The sequence below is a fragment of the Chiloscyllium plagiosum genome, chromosome 7 (assembly GCF_004010195.1).
Source record: "Chiloscyllium plagiosum isolate BGI_BamShark_2017 chromosome 7, ASM401019v2, whole genome shotgun sequence".
Taxonomy (NCBI): Eukaryota; Metazoa; Chordata; class Chondrichthyes; order Orectolobiformes; family Hemiscylliidae; genus Chiloscyllium; species Chiloscyllium plagiosum.
This window is the reverse complement of record NC_057716.1, coordinates 103,718,213-103,736,190: the sequence shown is the minus strand read 5'-3', so window position 1 is coordinate 103,736,190 and position 17,978 is coordinate 103,718,213. Positions and strand designations below refer to the sequence as shown.

The window sequence follows — 17,978 nt, the reverse complement described above, 5'->3', positions numbered from 1 at the left end:
TATCTTCCATATCCTTTTCCACAGTAAATACTGATGCAAAATATTCATTTAGTATCTCCCCCATTTTCTGTGGCTCCACACAAAGGCCGCCTTGCTGATCTTTGAGGGGGCCTATTCTCTCCCTGGTTACCCTTTCGTCCTTAATATATTTGTAAAAACCATTTGGATTCTTCATAATTCTATTTGCCAAAGCTATCTCATGTCCCCATTCTGCCCTCCTGATTTCCCTCTTAAGTATACTCCTACTTTCTTTATACTCTCCTCAGGATTCACTCGGTCTATCCTGTCTATACCTGACATACGCTTCCTTCTTTTTCTTAACCAAACCCTCAATTTCTTTACCAATCAGCATTCCCTATACCTACCAGCCTTTCCTTTCACCCTGACAGGAACATACTGTTTCTGGATTCTTGTTATCTCATTTCTGAAGGCTTCCCATTTTCCAGCCGTCCCTTTACCTGTGAACATCTGCCCCAAATCAGCTTTTGAAAGTTCTTCCCTAATACCGTCAAAATTGGCCTTTCTCCAATTTAGAACTTCAATTTTTAGACCTGGTCTATCCTTTTCCATCACTATTTTAAAACGAATAGAATTATGGTCGCTGGCCCCAAAGTTCTCCCCCACTGACACTTCAGTCACCTGTCCTGCCTTATTTCCCAAGAGTAGGTCAGGTTTTGCACCTTCTCTAGTCGATGCATCCACATACTGAATCAGAAAATTATCTTGTACACATTTAAGAAATTCCTCTCCATCTAAACCTTTAGCACTATGGCATTCCCAGTCGATGTTTGGAAAGTTAAAATCCCCGACCATAACAACCCTATTATTCTTATAGATAGCTGAGATCTCCTTACAAGTTTGTTTCTCAATTTCCGTCTGACTATTGGGTGGTCTATAATACAATCCCAATAAGGTGATCATCCCTTTCTTATTTCTCAGTTCCACCCAAATAACTTCCCTGGATGTATTTCCGGGAATATCCACCCTCAGCATAGCTGTTATCCTTATCAAAAATGCCACTCCTCCTCCTCTCTTACCTCCCTTTCTATCCTTCCTGTAGCATTTGTATCCTGGAACATTAAGCTGCCAGTCCTGCCCATCCCTGAAGAAGGGCTTATGCCCCAAACATCGATTATCCTGCTCCACGGATACTGCCTGGCCTGTGTTTTTCCAGCACATTTTTCATCTCTGGTCTCCAGCATCTGCAGTCCTCGCTTTCTCCTGCCCATCCCTGAGCCATGTTTTCGTAATTGCTATATCCCAGTCCCATGTTCCTAACCATACCCGGAGTTCATCTGCCTTCCGTTAGACCCCTCGCATTGAAATAAATGCAATTTATTAGTCCTACCTTGTCCCTGCCTGTTTGACTCACTTCTGTTCCCAACTGTACCTGTCTCAGATTGATCTCTTTCCTCACTATCTCCCTGGGTCCCACCCACCCCCACTTAACTAGTTTAAATCCTCCTGAGTAGTTCTATCAAATTTCCCTGCCAGTATATTAGCCCCCTTCCAATTCAGGTACAATCCATCCTTCTTGTACAGGTCACTTCTACCCCAAATGAGATTCCAATGATTCAAAAATGTGAATCCTTCTCCCATACTGCAGCTCCTCAGCCATGCATTCATCTGCTCTATCCTCCTATTCCTGCCTTCACTATCTTGTAGCACTGGGAGTAATCCAGATTATTACTACTCTGGAGGACCTCCTTTTTAAAATTTCTGCCTCTGTAATCTCCCTTCAGAGTCTCAACCTTTTCGCTTCCAATGTGGACAATGACCTCCTGCTGGCCCCTCTCCCCCATGAGAACATTCTGCACCCGGGAAACAACACACCATTCTGCTTTTTCTCTGCTGGCCATAGAAAAGTCTGTCTGTACCTCTAACTACAGAATCCTCTAACACAATTGATCTCTTGGAAGCCGACATACCCCTAATTGCATTAGAGCCAGTCTCAATACCAGAAACTTGGCTTATCGTGCTACGTTCCCCTGAGAATCCATCACCCCCTACATTTTCTAAAACAGCATACCTGTTTTAAAATGGGTATATCCACAAAAGACTCCTGCCCTTCCTGGAGTTAACCCATCTATGTGACTGTATCTGAGACTTTTCCCCCTTCCTATAACTGCCATCACATACTGTTGCAAATTCCTCATCGCTTCTGTTTCTCCAACCGATCCACTCGATCTGATAAGATTTGCATCCAGCATTTATGGCAGATATAATCCACCGTAACCCTTAAACTCTCTAAACTCCCACATCTGACAAGTACATATCACTGCAAAGTCCATTTTTGCTCCTTCACAATCTACAGACCCAGAAAATAACACCTCTATTCCTCTACAAACACTGCCCCAGGTTAAATTAATAGCTTATGGCTTATATTTTAAGTTTAATTAAGAGACTTATCTCCAAAAACATATAATCAAGAAAGAATCCACTAACTTAGGACTGCAGCCTCTCTCTTAGAAAGACTTAAAACAATTAACTTATCTGTGCTGTGAACTTCACCCAACAGTTCCTCCAAGATTAGCTGTGAATTTCACTGTTTGTTAATTTTCCCAGATGCACTCTAATGTCCAATGACACACGAATTCAAACAGCAAAGGCGGTAACTTTGTAGTTGTACAATGAAAGGAGAGTGGTCAGTTCTCCCAATTCAGCGATTTTTAAAAAAAAAAGTTTGGTTTAGTTTTTAGCTGGGAACCCAAAGCAACAGCTACAGTGAAAAGAGGTTCCATGCGGATTCTCTCTCGGACATCTATTTTGCAAGAAGCTGTGTTTAGTTTACCTTTTTGCCAAGAGATGTGTTTATGGGGATGTTTCAGAAAATTGAAGCAACATCATTAAGTTGCATTAGAGTTGCTTGGGTTTTCAGGTGGGTTGTTATTCTATTATTGTTCTCTTTTGTTTGTGTTTCGGTCTGTAGTCTGTAAATAAATTGTTTTAAATTGGAGTGGTTTGACCAACTGCATCATTCCTGGAATATCCGCCTTACATTTGTTTTAAACAACTACAAAAGTCAGGATCTGGGCTACCTTCTTGAAATGTTTTGAGGGGATCTGGCCTGGTCCATACCACCAGTTACTTGGGTCAGTTCCTTAATTCTGTATCCAGATATACCTTGAACCAAACTGAATCTGCCAATATTCTTAACCAGTGCACAATGGAGGCTTGACAGGTTAATTTTGCAAAATCACCAACAGGAAAACAAAATGCATTTTTATATGGTCAGAGTTTATTGAAATGTTGTTCTGAACATTACAAATCGTAAAAGCAATTAGTTATTTCTTCAAACATTTTAAGTTGGAAGCTGTGCCATTTTGATGTGACTACCATTTTAATAGTATTGTGTTTGAGACAAGAGTGGTTGATCAGTCTCCTGAAATACTTACAGATCCTATTAAGTGCACACCTACATATAGCTTCACTCCTGATGCAGAACAAAATACAAGCATAATTCCTTCCATTTGAACTTTGTAATTAATCCAAAGTACATTGCAAAACAGGTAGTTACTTTTAGCAAAGATGTATTTGTTCCCCAGCAGGGTACAGCTGCGTGCAACCCACAAAAATGTACAGTGACTTGACAAGCACAACATAGCTGGAATGAGGAATTACATACAATTATCTCACTGATAATTGCACAAGGTAAAAAGTAAACTGAAAAAGTGAGATTGAATAATCTAAAATTTAGGATATTCATTGGCAAGGCGACAGACCACGATGGGTCAAATTGTTTGCATGGTGCACTTACACTGTTCAAAGTATAATGGTATATGGATGACGACTACAATCTGGGTGTACAATTCAAACATGTCGTCTATTGGTCAAATCCTTATACTGGAATGTAAGCTTTTACCAGTTGCTGAGTTCTAGATTTTTTTTTTTTAATTGCTGCGAAGTAAATATTCAAGCATACCACAGACGTAGCACAATGTGAGGATTAATAGCACAACTTCCACTTGAGGAGGAAAGAAAGTACGTGACTTCTTAAAGGTCACTTTGCATCTGACCAGCAAACGGATCTCAACCAATTTCCCTAATATTCTTCTTCTTCTTCACCTTGATCCTCAACACTATCAGCACCAACCTCCTCATAATCTTTCTCCAAGGCAGCCATGTCTTCACGGGCCTCTGAGAACTCCCCTTCCTCCATCCCCTCACCCACATACCAATGCACAAAGGCGCGCTTGGCGTACATCAGATCAAACTTGTGGTCCAGTCGAGCCCAGGCTTCAGCAATGGCCGTGGTGTTGCTCAGCATACACACAGCTCGCTGCACTTTGGCCAAGTCCCCACCAGGCACCACTGTAGGGGGCTGGTAGTTAATGCCAACCTTGAAGCCAGTTGGGCACCAGTCCACAAACTGGATGCTGCGTTTGGTCTTAATGGTGGCAATAGCAGCATTGACATCTTTTGGCACTACATCACCACGGTAGAGCAGGCAGCAAGCCATGTACTTGCCGTGGCGAGGGTCACACTTGACCATCTGGTTTGCTGGCTCAAAGCAGGCATTGGTGATCTCAGCCACAGAGAGCTGCTCATGGTAAGCTTTCTCAGCCGAGATGACAGGGGCATAAGTAGCCAGAGGGAAATGGATACGTGGATAGGGAACTAAATTGGTCTGAAACTCTGTCAGGTCAACATTCAAAGCCCCATCAAAGCGAAGGGATACGGTGATGGAGGACACAATCTGACCAATCAGTCGGTTCAAATTGGTGTAGGTTGGGCGTTCAATGTCCAGGTTTCTACGGCATATATCATAGATAGCTTCATTGTCCACCATGAAGGCACAGTCCGAGTGTTCGAGAGTGGTGTGTGTCGTCAGGATAGAGTTGTAAGGTTCAACCACAGCTGTGGAGATTTGAGGAGCTGGGTAGATGGCAAATTCAAGTTTGGATTTCTTGCCATAGTCGACAGAGAGACGTTCCATCAGCAGAGATGTGAACCCAGAGCCAGTGCCTCCACCGAAGCTGTGGAAAATGAGGAAACCCTGGAGACCGGTGCATTGGTCAGCCTGTGTGGGAAGGAATAGGTAGCATGTTACAATTCAGTCAGAGTGTAGTATTCAGAAGGAAGAAAATTAAAAAATATTCTTTTTGTTTGGGAAAGTAATTGTTTTGAGTCTTAAATTTATGGCAGCAAGTCCTGGAATCATTCTAGCTACTCAGCTCTGAATTAATTTATGTCCTTTTAGTTTATAATAAAGAAAAACGTTTCCCAAACATTTCAAATATGGATACAGCAATGAGATGGACAAAATTAGACTGTACGAGATGTTCTATTACTGGGTGAATGAGCAACAATCATAAAGCAAATCCATATCCAGCTGAGTTTTGACATTATTTCTTTAAGCTTCATATTCCATGATGGATCTTCCCTATTTGCACATCACAAACAATTATCTTCCCACCTGCTTAATTAGTCCAGATCACATTGAATGCCATCAGTATCCTGTAGTTGTCTCCGGTCACACTGTTATGCATCATCAGCAAATACAATACTATGTTATAACTTCCTCTATTCATTTTATGAACACAATGGTCAGCAGGCCTTGCAGAATGTACCAATTTGAGTTTTTTCAAACACGATCTTTAATTGATCCACTGGATTTTTACACAGTTTTCTGCAAATGCCAGTTCAGGATCTGGGACTTTTTTTGTTTTAGAGAAAACCTTTCTTGTGTACTTCAAGCTGCCAATTCAATGATCCACACCTTAAACCACCCAACACAGGGTACCTTATGAGCTGTGGAATGATGATTCCCAGCAGCTAGTTGGAAACTATAAGAAGGCATTTCACTTGTGACTCTTAACACGCATCAAGGAGATGTGATCTTTTAGTTATCCACTCCCTGGTGAGGATTGATACACAGGTTTTCAGATGTGAAGGGAAATCTCTGAAGCCACCATTGCAGCCGAATGCATCATCACGTCCTTTAATAAAATATATGAAAATAGATCATGTGAGAGTAACGTGGTGATTCAAAAAGGTAAATACTGACAATAGACACTGTTAAAGCATTACACAAAGTACAATTATGTTTATTCCTTGATTAATGGATAATGCAAGAACCTTACAAGTTTACGGAGCTTGTCAAGGACCAAGTCAATAAGCTCCTTTCCGATGGTGTAGTGCCCACGGGCATAGTTATTGGCAGCATCTTCCTTCCCGGTGATGAGCTGCTCGGGGTGAAATAGCTGCCGATAGGTACCACTACGAATCTCATCTGGAAGGCAGATGAAACATTACTTTTCCCTTCCCATGCATAAACAAACAAGGGATAAACCACAGAGATATTAATTTTGACAATGCAGCTCCATAAGCAGGAGAATTATAAACAAATTCTCACAATAGACATACCAATAACGGTTGGTTCCAGGTCAACAAAGACAGCACGTGGGACGTGTTTTCCTGCACCAGTCTCACTGAAGAAGGTGTTGAAGGAGTCATCTCCCCCTCCAATGGTCTTGTCACTGGGCATCTGCCCATCAGGCTGGATACCATGTTCCAAACAGTACAGCTCCCAGCAGGCATTGCCCATCTGGACACCAGCCTGGCCAACATGGATGGAGATACATTCACGCTGTGGGAGAAATCAAAAAGTATAAGTCACATCAAATTGAAAGAAAAACTTAAGATATCAGTGGTGACAGTAATCATCATATTGGTACCTAAATATTAATCAGCGAGAATATTTAAAAACAAGTCTTTGAAAGGTCACCCTTCCCCTGTGACCTGGGGACTCCATCATTAGGGGGACAGATGGGAGATTCTGTGTTATGAGAGACACTCACTGTTGGTGTGTTGCTTCCCAGATGCCAGAGTCTGATGTCTCTGATCATTTTTTTGGGATCCTGGGGGGGGCGAGCAACCCCCTCATGGTTCACATTGGCACCAAACGACAGGCAGGAAGAGAGATGGGGATTTAAGGCAGAAATTCAGGGAGCTAGGGCGGAAGCTTAGAGCTAGGACAAACAGTTGTTATCTCTGGTTTGTTCCCCATGCTGGCAAGAATAGGGCGACAGAGAAGTTGAACACGGCTACAAGGATGGTGCAGGAGGGTGGGTTTTGGATACCTGGATAATTGGGGATCTTTCTGGGGTAGGTGGGACCTCTACAAACAGGATAGTCTTCACCTTAACCAGAAGGGTACCAATATCCTGCTCCAGGGAAAATAGCCCCAGCCTTTTCAGCCTCACCCTACAGCTCAAACCATCCAATCCCAGCAACATCCACTCAAGTGGTTTTAGAGAAAATCTGTAGCTCAGGTTGTGGATCTGGGTGTAAGCTTGCTCGCTGAGCTGGTAGATTTGTTCTCAGACCATGCAAGGTAACATCATTGAGCCTCTGACGAAGCACTGATGTTCTGTCCTGCTTGCTTTTTGCGAGTCTAGGTCTTCTGTGGTGGATGATATCACTCCTGGTCCTTTTTCTGAGAGGTTGGTAAATGGGGCCGAATCGATGTTTGTCAATGGAGTTCTGGTTTGAATGCCAGGTCTCTAGGAATTCCAGCGAGTGTCTTTGTTTAGCCTGTCCCATGATTGTCCCAGTTGAACTGGTATTCCTCTGTCTGTGTATAAGGATACTAGTGATAGTTGGTTATATCTTTTGGTGGCTAGTTGGTGCTCATGTATCCTGATGACTAATTTCCTGCCCTTCTGTCCGATGTAGTATTTGATGCAGTCCTTGTAGGGTATTTTGTATATGACGTTCGTTCTGCTGGTTGTTGGTACAATGTCCTTTAAATTCATTAGGAGCTGTTTCATTGTGGTAGGTGGTTTGTGGGCTACCATGACGTCAAGGTGTCAGAGTAGTCTTGCCGTCATCTCCTAAAATGTCTTTAATGTATGGCAGGGTGGCTGAGAGTCTCTGGGCGTGTTGTCTCTTCTTGTTTAGATTTGATGTGTAGGAATTGGCAGACTGTGCTTATCATGTCCCCATTGATCCTGAATACATTGAATAGTTGTTTTTCCTGGGCGCTGCAGTGTGTTGTGACTCATTTAAATAATGTCCTAATGCAGCTCCATTTGTGGGTGTTGGGATGATTTTCTCCTATAGGAGAAAAAGAGCACTGCAGATGCTGGAGACCAGAATTGAAGAGTGTGGTGCTGGAAAAGCACAGCCAGTCAGGCAGTATCCAAGGTTCAGGACAGTCAGTCAATGTTTCAAGTATGTGCTCTTTATCATGAAGTTGAGTATCTGATCAGTGTGCGTGGCCTTCCTGTAGATGCTGGTCTGCAAATCTCCATTGGCTTTTCGTTCTACTGTAATGTCTAGAAAAGAGAGTCTGTCATTGTTCTCTTCCTCTTTGGTGAGCTTTACACCTATAAGGAAGTTGTTTGCGGGGTTCTTATAACTTGTTGCATTTCGTGATGCCAAAGACGTCATCCACATAGCAGACCCAAAACTTCAGCTGGATCATGGAACAGGCTGTTCGTTCTAACTTCTGCATAACTGTTTCTGCTATGGTGATCCCATATGATCTCAATTAATGATGGAACAGACACAATGGGCTGAATAGCCAACTTCTGTTCCTATGTCTTACGGTTTCTGTAGCAGTCTCCATCCATTCCTTCACCCCACTGTTTCCAGCTGTATTAGCACTATTGTAGAAATCCCTCTACGTCTACCTTTTCTCATTTAAAATGCTCCTTTAAACAGATTTTGCTTTTCTCATTTCAACATTAATTTTAGCTCATTCATTTATACTTGCATACAATGGTTAGGGTGTATTTTCATATATTAATATGAACTATCACAAACATAAATCCATTACATTTTATATATTTTCTTCAAAAGAAACATGCTTGCAGCACAAAATTTAGCATCTCTTTGTTTAAAAGTCAAGGGAGCAGTGCTGCAAAACTGAATTGTTTAGTTCACTGCCCCTTTACATGTCAGTACTGGATCAGAAGAGAACTAAATGCAGCAGAAATCTGAATCCTGTTATATAGAAATAGAATGGTCATAGAAAAATTCCAGAATAGGACTCATTGCTGTACACAATAGATTGTCTGTCTATACAGCAACTTTTAGAACAAACATTTTGGCATAGTTTAAATTATGGAATTTGTTGATAAAGTCAAGAGAATTGTGTGTGCAGAAGTCTCACGGACTACAAAAATGAGCTAAATTCCAAACAAGTTGCACATTTAAACTGACTATCAATTCCACCAGTCAGATCCTGGCTCAATTTGATACATTCAACTGTTTTTAATTAAAGTTAACAGAAAATAATACATGCAACTTTGAAATTAGGGGTCAATTAAAATGATATAATTCTGTATTCGCAGGCACAGGCCCTCTGATATCTTATACAATATCCTTATTGCCCTAAACAAATATTTCAAAATATTAAGCAATTAAATCTTATTGTTCACCATGACAATACGATTTTCAGGAATTAAGCGGGTTACACAAAATGGAGTTCTGTGCCCCAGAAAACAGACCGATACATAACAATGACCAAGCAAACTAGTCTCCGACTATTTGCAGAAACCGAACAAGCACACCTCCCTAGGAGAACACTCCACTAACACTAGTTACTAAAACACACCTCCAGTAGAAAACTAGCAAGTGTAGAAAACTGGCAAGTATATAATCAGTTATCAGAATCAAGCACAATTAAGGCCCTAAAGGAATGTCTGAATGATTTATTTGGAGGTTTTTGCAAAGAGAAAACGTATCCCAGTCTTTGCCTTTTCTGTCAAATGCTATTGATACAGATCATTCTCTAGATAAAAGCACACTGAATAGACAACTGGTCAATGCTAATGCCAAAAAAAGCCTGGAAAAGCCACACCTACTGTGGGAAAATGTACACAACTGCAAATACCTTGTAAGGGCTGAAAATTCACTGATTTGAATAAGCAAGGAAGGACAATGCTGACAGATCAGAGATACTCAGAACACACACTTGGCTTAATGTACTTTTTTTCCTCTATTCTGTGAAAAATGTATTTTCAAACTTCCTATAGTTGGTGTGGGGAAATACTTCTTGCAGCAACTGTGGACCATTCAGACCCAAATAAGTAGCTTTTAAAGTTACAAGGAAACCTTTAGTATTTAATGTATTTCTAAAATACTGCAAAATGTTTAACTCCAACTTTTAAAAAATTTATAGTCTCAACTAAACAATCAGCAACCAAAGACTATAATTGCCAATTGATTTGGACAATGGTGCTGTAGGTGGGGAACCAAGGTTTGTATTCAATTCATGTTTGCTACATTCCAGTTGCATGGGGTGCAATAAAAGGACTCAAATACCTTAATAAATTAATTACTTGGCTAGGTGATTTGAGTGAAAATGAGTAATTAACCCACCAACCTATATTGTCTCCTAGACCTCAAATCTTCAAAGTTTAATATTTACAATCTTGTGTTTATATTCTTGTGAGCCTCACAAGGCTTTTCCAGCCTTATAACTAGATCACTCCACTCCCCTTCTAAGGTAAATTATTTCTCTGGTGCAGCACCATCCTTCATTATGCTATTTAATGTACACTGCACCATTCATACCAAACTAAGTTACATAAAGATAATAGAAAGGCTGGGATTGTTCTCTTAGCGGATAAGGTTTTAGGGAAAATTATTTCCACGGGCAAGCAGACCAGTTCCCACTTGTCATAGGTTAAAAATAATTGCCAAACGAACTAAATAGGGAAGAAGAAATGGCCTCACAGAAGGTTAAGATTTGTGATACATGATTTTAAAAAGTGGTAGAACCAGATTCTATCCAAAATTCTAAATGGCAACGGGACTCTGCCAAAAAAGCAATTTGCAACTTAATGGGAGAAAAATTGGGATGTAAAGCAAAATTTGACAGCTGGATTAAAAGGAAATCACTACAGATGCCGGAAATGTGAAATAAAAACATAAATAGCTGAAAATACTCAACTGGTCTGGCAACATGTGTGGAGACAGAAAGAGCTATTACTTGGATTTGAAGCTACTTCAAGATGGCAGGGTAGAAATATAACTGGATGCAGTGACAAAAAGGAGACAGTATGGCAGGCAAGAGCAATCTACTCCGCAATTCGAATAAAATCATGTCTGAACCAATAAACCTTAACTCCACTTTCTTGCCTTTTCTTCATAATCCTAGATTCCCTTGCTGATTAAAAATAAATCTCTCAACCTTGAATATATTTAATGATCTAGCCTGTACAGTGGCAAAGAATGCCAGACTTACTAACTGCAGAAGAAATGCCTCCTTATGTGTCTTAAATGGGTGACTCCTTACCTTGAGATTTTACCCTGTGGGTCTAGATTCTCCTACAAGAAAGAACTTCCCCACATTTACCCTGTCAAGGCCTAAGAATCTGGTATGCTTGAATAGATCACCTCATTTTTCTAAATGCCAGGGAGTAGAATTAGATGAGTTTAACTGACAAAGATCCTGGAATTAAAGATTAGGGAGACCAACCCATGATCTCTACCACTCAGAAGGACAAGGAGAGCACTACCTAGAAGTTCTCCTCAAGGACATACACCATCCTGACTTGGAATTATACCACCATTCCTTCAGTGTTGGAAATGTAGTCCTGGAACTCCTGCCCTAACAGCACTGTGGGCATCCCCAGACCACAGAATGCATATTCTAGAATGCAGCTCACCACCACCTTCTCCACAGTAATTGAGGACAAACAAAATGCTAGTCTAGCCACTTCATACCAAGACTTAATTTCTAAAAACATCCAAAGAGAGTATAATTGCCAGAATGGCCATGCCTAATTACCTACCTCAGTATCCTATTTCTGCATTCTCCCCATTTCCTTTGATCCCTTTAATCTCAAGAACTATACCTAAATCCTTCATGAAAATATTCAATGTTTTGGCCTTGACCACTTTCTGGCAGAGAATTCCACAGGCTCAGCCCATTCTCTGGGTCAAGATTATTTCCCCTCCTCTAAATGGCCTTTTTATTCTCAGACTGTGAGCCCCGCTACAAGCAGATGAGGGTGCTAGTGGTATTATTGCTAAACAATGAATCCACAAACTCAGCTAATGTTCTGGGGACCCAGGTCTGAGTCCCAAAATGGCAGATAGTGAAATGTAAATTCAATTCTAAAGAAAAAAAATGTAGAATTAAGAATTTACTGATGACTATGAAACTGTTTGGGGCACAGATGGTGAGGTGGGTGGTGTGCTGGATAGGCTGGGACTTTTTCCTCTGAGTGTAGGAGGTTGATGGAAACCGTAGAGGTATATCAAACTGAGGGGCATGGCTAGGGTGAATAGCCAAGGTCTGTTCTCTAGGGTTGGGGAATTCAAAATTAGACAGCATATTTTTATGGAGAAAGATTTAAAAAGGACCACAGGAGGTTTTTTTTTTTTACACACAGGGTGGTACTTTTATAGATAAAACTGCCAGAGGAAGCAGTAGCAGCAGCTATAATACAACATTTAAAAGACACTTGGACAGGAACACGATTAAAAAATGTTTAGAGGGACATGGGCCTACAGCAGGCAATGGGACTAGTTTAGTTTGAGAGAGTCTGTGCAGACAAGTTGGATCAAATGGTGTTTCCTTGCTGTATGACTACGACCTGCTGACTGATTCAGAATCCCTACAGGGTGGAAACAGGCCATTTTGGCCCAACAAGTCCACATCGACCCTCCATAAAGTAAACCATCCAGACCCACTCCCCTACCCGACATTTCCCCTGACTAATGCACCTAACCTACACATCCCTGAACGCTATGGGCAATTTAGCATGGCCAATTCACCTAACCTGCACATCTTTGGACTGTGGGAGGAAACTGGAGCACCCGAAGGAAACCTATGCAGATATGAGGAGACTGTGCAAACTCCACACAGTCGCCCGAAGCTGGAATCAAACCTGGGTCTCTGCCGCTGAGGGAGCAGTGCTAACCACTGAGCCACCATACCACCTGCCAGCAATTTCTTTCTTTCTTTCTTTCTTAAAATAAGAGATGCCCCATGACCAGTGGCAGACATGACGACCTAAAGGAGAGGGGTCTGTTTTTGTGCTGCACATCTCTATAAGGGCTAATTTCTACTGGGGTGGGGCGGGGCGGGGCAATAGAAACTGATCACCACGTTAGACATCAGCCGCCCCAGGGGAAGGTCATCAATGTCATCACCGAGTCTGACGCGTGCGCACTAACCTGCCTGCCGACAGCCGGCCAGCACGCAGGCGCACCGGGGCCGTCCCCATTTTCCATCCCACACCACCCCCTCCCTCCGGGAGAGCGCCGCCATTTTAGAACAAAAATGCAGGGAGGGAAGGAGAAACAACAATAAAAAGGTTTTCCCGGTACAGCCTGTCGCCTTCGGTTAGACGACCTCGCCAATTCCATCGAGACGTAGCTACAGGCGGCTTCCTCACCTTAAATTCGGATGTGGCGTTTCAAATAAAAAAGTAAAGGCGGGAAGTGGACGGTGGGCCCCAAAGCGTAGGAGAACCGTCCGAAATGGAGACTTTTTTAAAAAAAAAGGAAAATTTCACCAAACCGGCTCTGAGGAATATTGGAGCTAGTTTCTTTTGTTTTGTTTAACACAGAAAAAGAACACCGAGAGAATGACGGCCCCGGGGAAACGTTCACCTACCATTGTGTTGCTCGGCTGGCGCGATTGCTCAGGAATGAATGACGGGGTAATGTCGTGAGTCTGTGCGCATGCGTGGCGAAACGGGGCGGGTTATTGGCGTGAGTCTCTGCGCATGCGTGGTGAAACCTGGGGCGGGTTATTGGCGTGAGTCTCTGCGCATGCGTGGCGAAACCTGGGGCGGGATATTGGCGTGAGTCTCTGCGCAAGCGCCATACCATCTCCCCCCCCTCCCCGGTATGGAGGCGGTCGCGCGGTGACGTAGAAGCTGCTCCAATACCGCAGAGGGTGGCACGCTGACAAAGAATTAGGGATTGATCAGCACGTCATTGCAGCATCTGTGGGTGGAATTCGCATCTATGACTACAACTTCCAGCAACTTTCCAAACCCATGACCCCTCTTCCCTACTCCAGTAAGACAAGGGCAGAACACAAAACAAACAGACATTTCTGGAGAAACTGCAAGGTTTTGCAGTGTCTGTAAATGCCTTTATTTGTTGCAGTAGATCGAGGCATTGGGGAGGGGAGATGATGGTATTACCCATCCATTGACTTTCCCTTTAGTTTATTTTCCCAGCCTACTTTAGATGACTCTCTTAAAAGCTCTGCATTCAGACCATAAGACATAGGAGCAAAAATCAGACCATTCAGCCCATTGAGTCTGCTCTGCTATTCATCACCTTCATCTCCTCCCCCACTGACCTATTGTACTTTATGCTACTCTATCCCCACCCTCCTCTAGCTTATCTCTCCACGCTTCAGGCTCTCTGACTTTATTCCTGATGAAGGGCTTTTGCCCGAAACGTCGATTTGGCCTGTCCTTGGATGCTGCCTGAACTGCTGTGCTCTTCCAGCACCACTAATCCAGAATCTGGTTTCCAGCATCTGCAGTCATTGTTTTTACCTGCTCTGCTATTCAGTCATGACTGATAAGTTTCTCAAAAACCTATTCATGTCAGTCTTAAATATACTCAATGACCTGGCCTCCACCCTGGTGAAAAGACCTTGTCTATTTACCCTGTACATGCCCCTCATGATTTTATAAACTTCTATAAGGCCACCCCTCAGCCTCTGCTCCAGGGAAAACAGCCCCAACCTATTCAGCCTCTCCCTATAGCTCAAATCCTCCAACCCTGGCAACATCCTTGTAAATCTTTCAAGCTTCACAACATACAGCAAACACAGGGAATACAGGGGATGTTCAGCAGGTCTGACAGTACCTGTGAAAAGTGAAATGGAGTTAACATTTTGAGTCCAGTGTGACTTATTCAGAATGAGGAAGACTTGAAAAGTTAACTCTGTTTCTCTATCCACAAATGCTTACAGACCTGCTGAGTTTTTCCAGATTGTGTGTTTCAGATTTTCCAACAATCCCATGCTATTTTTCTTTTATTTGAAATTCCACTATTTTGTGATTGCTTCTCTTACAGGATCCCTCACTATAATTTTTTTAATGAATCCTGCTCCATTATACATTACTAAATCTAAAATCCTTCCTGATGAAAGACTTATTCCTGAAATGTTGATTCTCCTGCTCCTCGGATGCTGCCTGACCTGCTGTGCTTTCCCAGTAACACACTCTCGACTCTGATGTCCAGCATTGGCAGTCACTTTCTCCTAAATCTAAAGTAGCCTATTTCTGACTAAATTCTGCAATGTACTGAATTAAGAAATAACCCTCGATGCAGTCTACAAATTTATGTTCTGTGTCGCCCTTCCCCATTTGATTTTATCAGTCTATTTGCAGATTAAAATCACCCATGACAATCATAGTGTCCTTCTTATGCACCTCCATTATTTCCTGATTTATACTTTGTCCTATAGCAAGGCATCGCTTTGGAGGCTATAGGTGACCCTCCTGTGAATTCTTACCCTTGCCATTCCTTTTCTTCCCCAAACTATTCCACACCACGACATATCTGTATCACTGCTTACCACTGCGCTGATACCTTCATTTATTAACCAAGCTACCCCACCTTCTTTTCCTTTTTGCCTATTTTTTCTAGAACTGAATACCCTTGAATATCGATTTTCCAATCCTGGTCACCCTGCAACCATGTTTCTATGATAGCTATCAAATCATATCCATTTATTACTATTTGTGTAGTCAACTCATCTAGCTTGTTAAAAATGCTGTGTTTTCAGACAAAGAGCCTTAACCTTTTTTCTTTACCAGTATTACTTTCTCTAGTTCCAATTTCTGCTGCACTCTTCTGTGCATGTTTTCCTGTAACACTTTGATTATCATTTGCCTCTTTATTATCCTGCAGCTTGTTTCTTTTTGACATTCTATACTTCCTTTCAACCAAATCATCCATCCCACTAATTAGTTTAAAGCCCAATCCACACCTGTAGTTATATGATTCACCAAGAAACCAGTCCCAGCATGGTTCAAATGGACCCCATCCCAAATGAACAGCTCTCGCTGTTAGTACCCCATCAATCATAACCCATTTCTCCCACACCAGTCTTTGAACCATGCATTTACCTATCTAATCTTCTTTATCCTATGCCAATTTGCACATGGCACAGGTAGTAATCCACAGATTATTACCTTAGTGGTTCTGCTTTTTATTTTGGATCCAATCTGCTCAAACTTTCTTAGGTGAACCTCTTTTCGAGTCATACCGATGTCATTTGTACCTATGTGGATCACAACAACTGAATCCTTCCCTTCTCATGTGAAGTTCCTCTGCAGCCTGGAAGAGATGTCCTGAACAGACAGCCTTCCTGTCTTTGCTGCAGAAAGCAGTATTTATTCATCTGATTATGCTATCCCCTATTACTAATGTTTTTTCCTTCAACTTAAATGGTGCCATCCACCCCATGGTGCTGTGATCAGTTTGCTCATCCTTCCTGTAGCCTGTACCCTTGTCCACACCGGGAGTAAAGTTTTGTACTATTGGATAAGAGCTGAAGCTCATCCAAAGATATATCTAGATCCCCATTTTGCCCCACTCACAGTCATAACCTTCTGGCTTCTGTCCACAGATGAAATTTGGTGTAATTAATCTCAGGGATGTGGCTGTCTCCTGAAACACAATGTCCAGACATTTCTCCGCATCCCTGATGTATCACGCCATCCTCAGCTCAGACTCGAGCTCATCAACCGAAGGTCCTTGATGAGCTACCATTTGATGCAGATATGGTCATTGTGGATTGCACTGCTGTCCACTGGCTCCCACATTCTACAGCTGTAACACATCAGCTGCCCAGCTAGCTCTATTCTTACCTAATGTGTTTGATCAATTGAAAGACATGGTGATAATATCCACCAAGCAGTTATCAGTATTCCTACTTAAGGTCTTACAGAAAGAAAGAAGTTGAAAGAGCTTCTTGCAGCCGATATTTATCACTGCCAATGTTGCTCTTCTCATGTGGGTCCATCCTTCTTCTTATGAAGCTGCTGACCTACTCTCTCACATTGTTTGAGAAGCTGATAACTATGCCCTCTGTCCTGCTCATTAAGAAGTTGCTGACTTGCTCACACATGCTCTTTATGAAGCGGCTGCCTCTGAGCTTTCTTGGCATCAGTGTCAGACGCAATGCAGACTTGCTGGAAATCGTTTTCCAGTGACTTTCTGCAGGGCTCAGTGCTGGGGCTCTTGTGGTTCATGTTTAACATGAATGATTTGAACTTTAATGTAGGGGATATGATGAAAATGTTGTGAATGATACAAAAACTGGCAGGGTGGCAAATAATGAGGAGGATAGCTGTGAACTGCAGGAGGCTATTGATGGACTAATTAGCTGGGCAAAGCAGTTGGTGCAATAGTAATGTCACAAAACTAGTAATTTAGAGGTACAATCTAATGTTCTGGAGAAATAGGTTCAAATCCCTACATCGGAGATTGTGATATCTGAACTCAACAAAAGTCTGGAAATAAAACTTAGTCTAAAGGTGACCATATAATCATTCTCATGTGTCGTAAAAATTAATGTCCTTTAGGGAGGGAAATCTGTTGTCCTTTTCTGGTCTGGCCTACACGTAACTCCAGACCCACAACAATGTAGTTGACTCCTGACTGCCCTCTGAAATGACCCGAGCAAGCCAACTAGTTCAGGGACAATTAGGGACAGCTTAGACATTGGTGCCCACATCCTGTGAATGAATATTTAAAAAATGGAATTCAACTTGGAAAAGAGTGAAGTAATGCATTTGGGGAAGTCTAACAAGGCAAGGGATTAGACAATGAATGGTACAATCCTGGAAAGTACTGAAGATCAGAAGGACCTCGTTTTGCATATCCAGAGATTCTCCTGAAGGTTGCAATGCAACTTGATAAGGTGGTTAAGAAGGCATGTGCGATATTTGCCTTTACTAACCAAGGCTTAGAATACATGAGCAATGAGGTTTATGCTACAACTATACAAAACACTGGTTAAGCCACAACTGGAGTAC

General features: G+C 42.1%; 1 protein-coding gene across 2 annotated transcripts in view; it reads right to left on the bottom strand.

Moving 5' to 3' along the window:
• Positions 1-3,216: 3,216 nt before the first annotated feature.
• The window catches only part of LOC122551814 (tubulin alpha-1D chain-like), a 38,867-nt gene continuing 24,105 nt past the window's right edge, over positions 3,217-17,978 (bottom strand). The window contains exons 1-4 of one of the 2 annotated variants that reach the window (XM_043694293.1): positions 13,580-13,684; positions 6,367-6,589; positions 6,084-6,232; positions 3,217-5,020 (exon numbers count right to left, since the gene is read on the bottom strand). In XM_043694293.1, coding sequence (XP_043550228.1) covers positions 4,043-5,020; positions 6,084-6,232; positions 6,367-6,589; positions 13,580-13,582 — 1,353 coding nt within the window. In that variant the 5' untranslated portion in view covers positions 13,583-13,684 and the 3' untranslated portion in view covers positions 3,217-4,042. Of the gene's footprint in view, positions 5,021-6,083; positions 6,233-6,366; positions 6,590-13,579; positions 13,685-17,978 lie in introns of those variants that run through there. The other variant, XM_043694294.1, reaches the window with a different exon arrangement.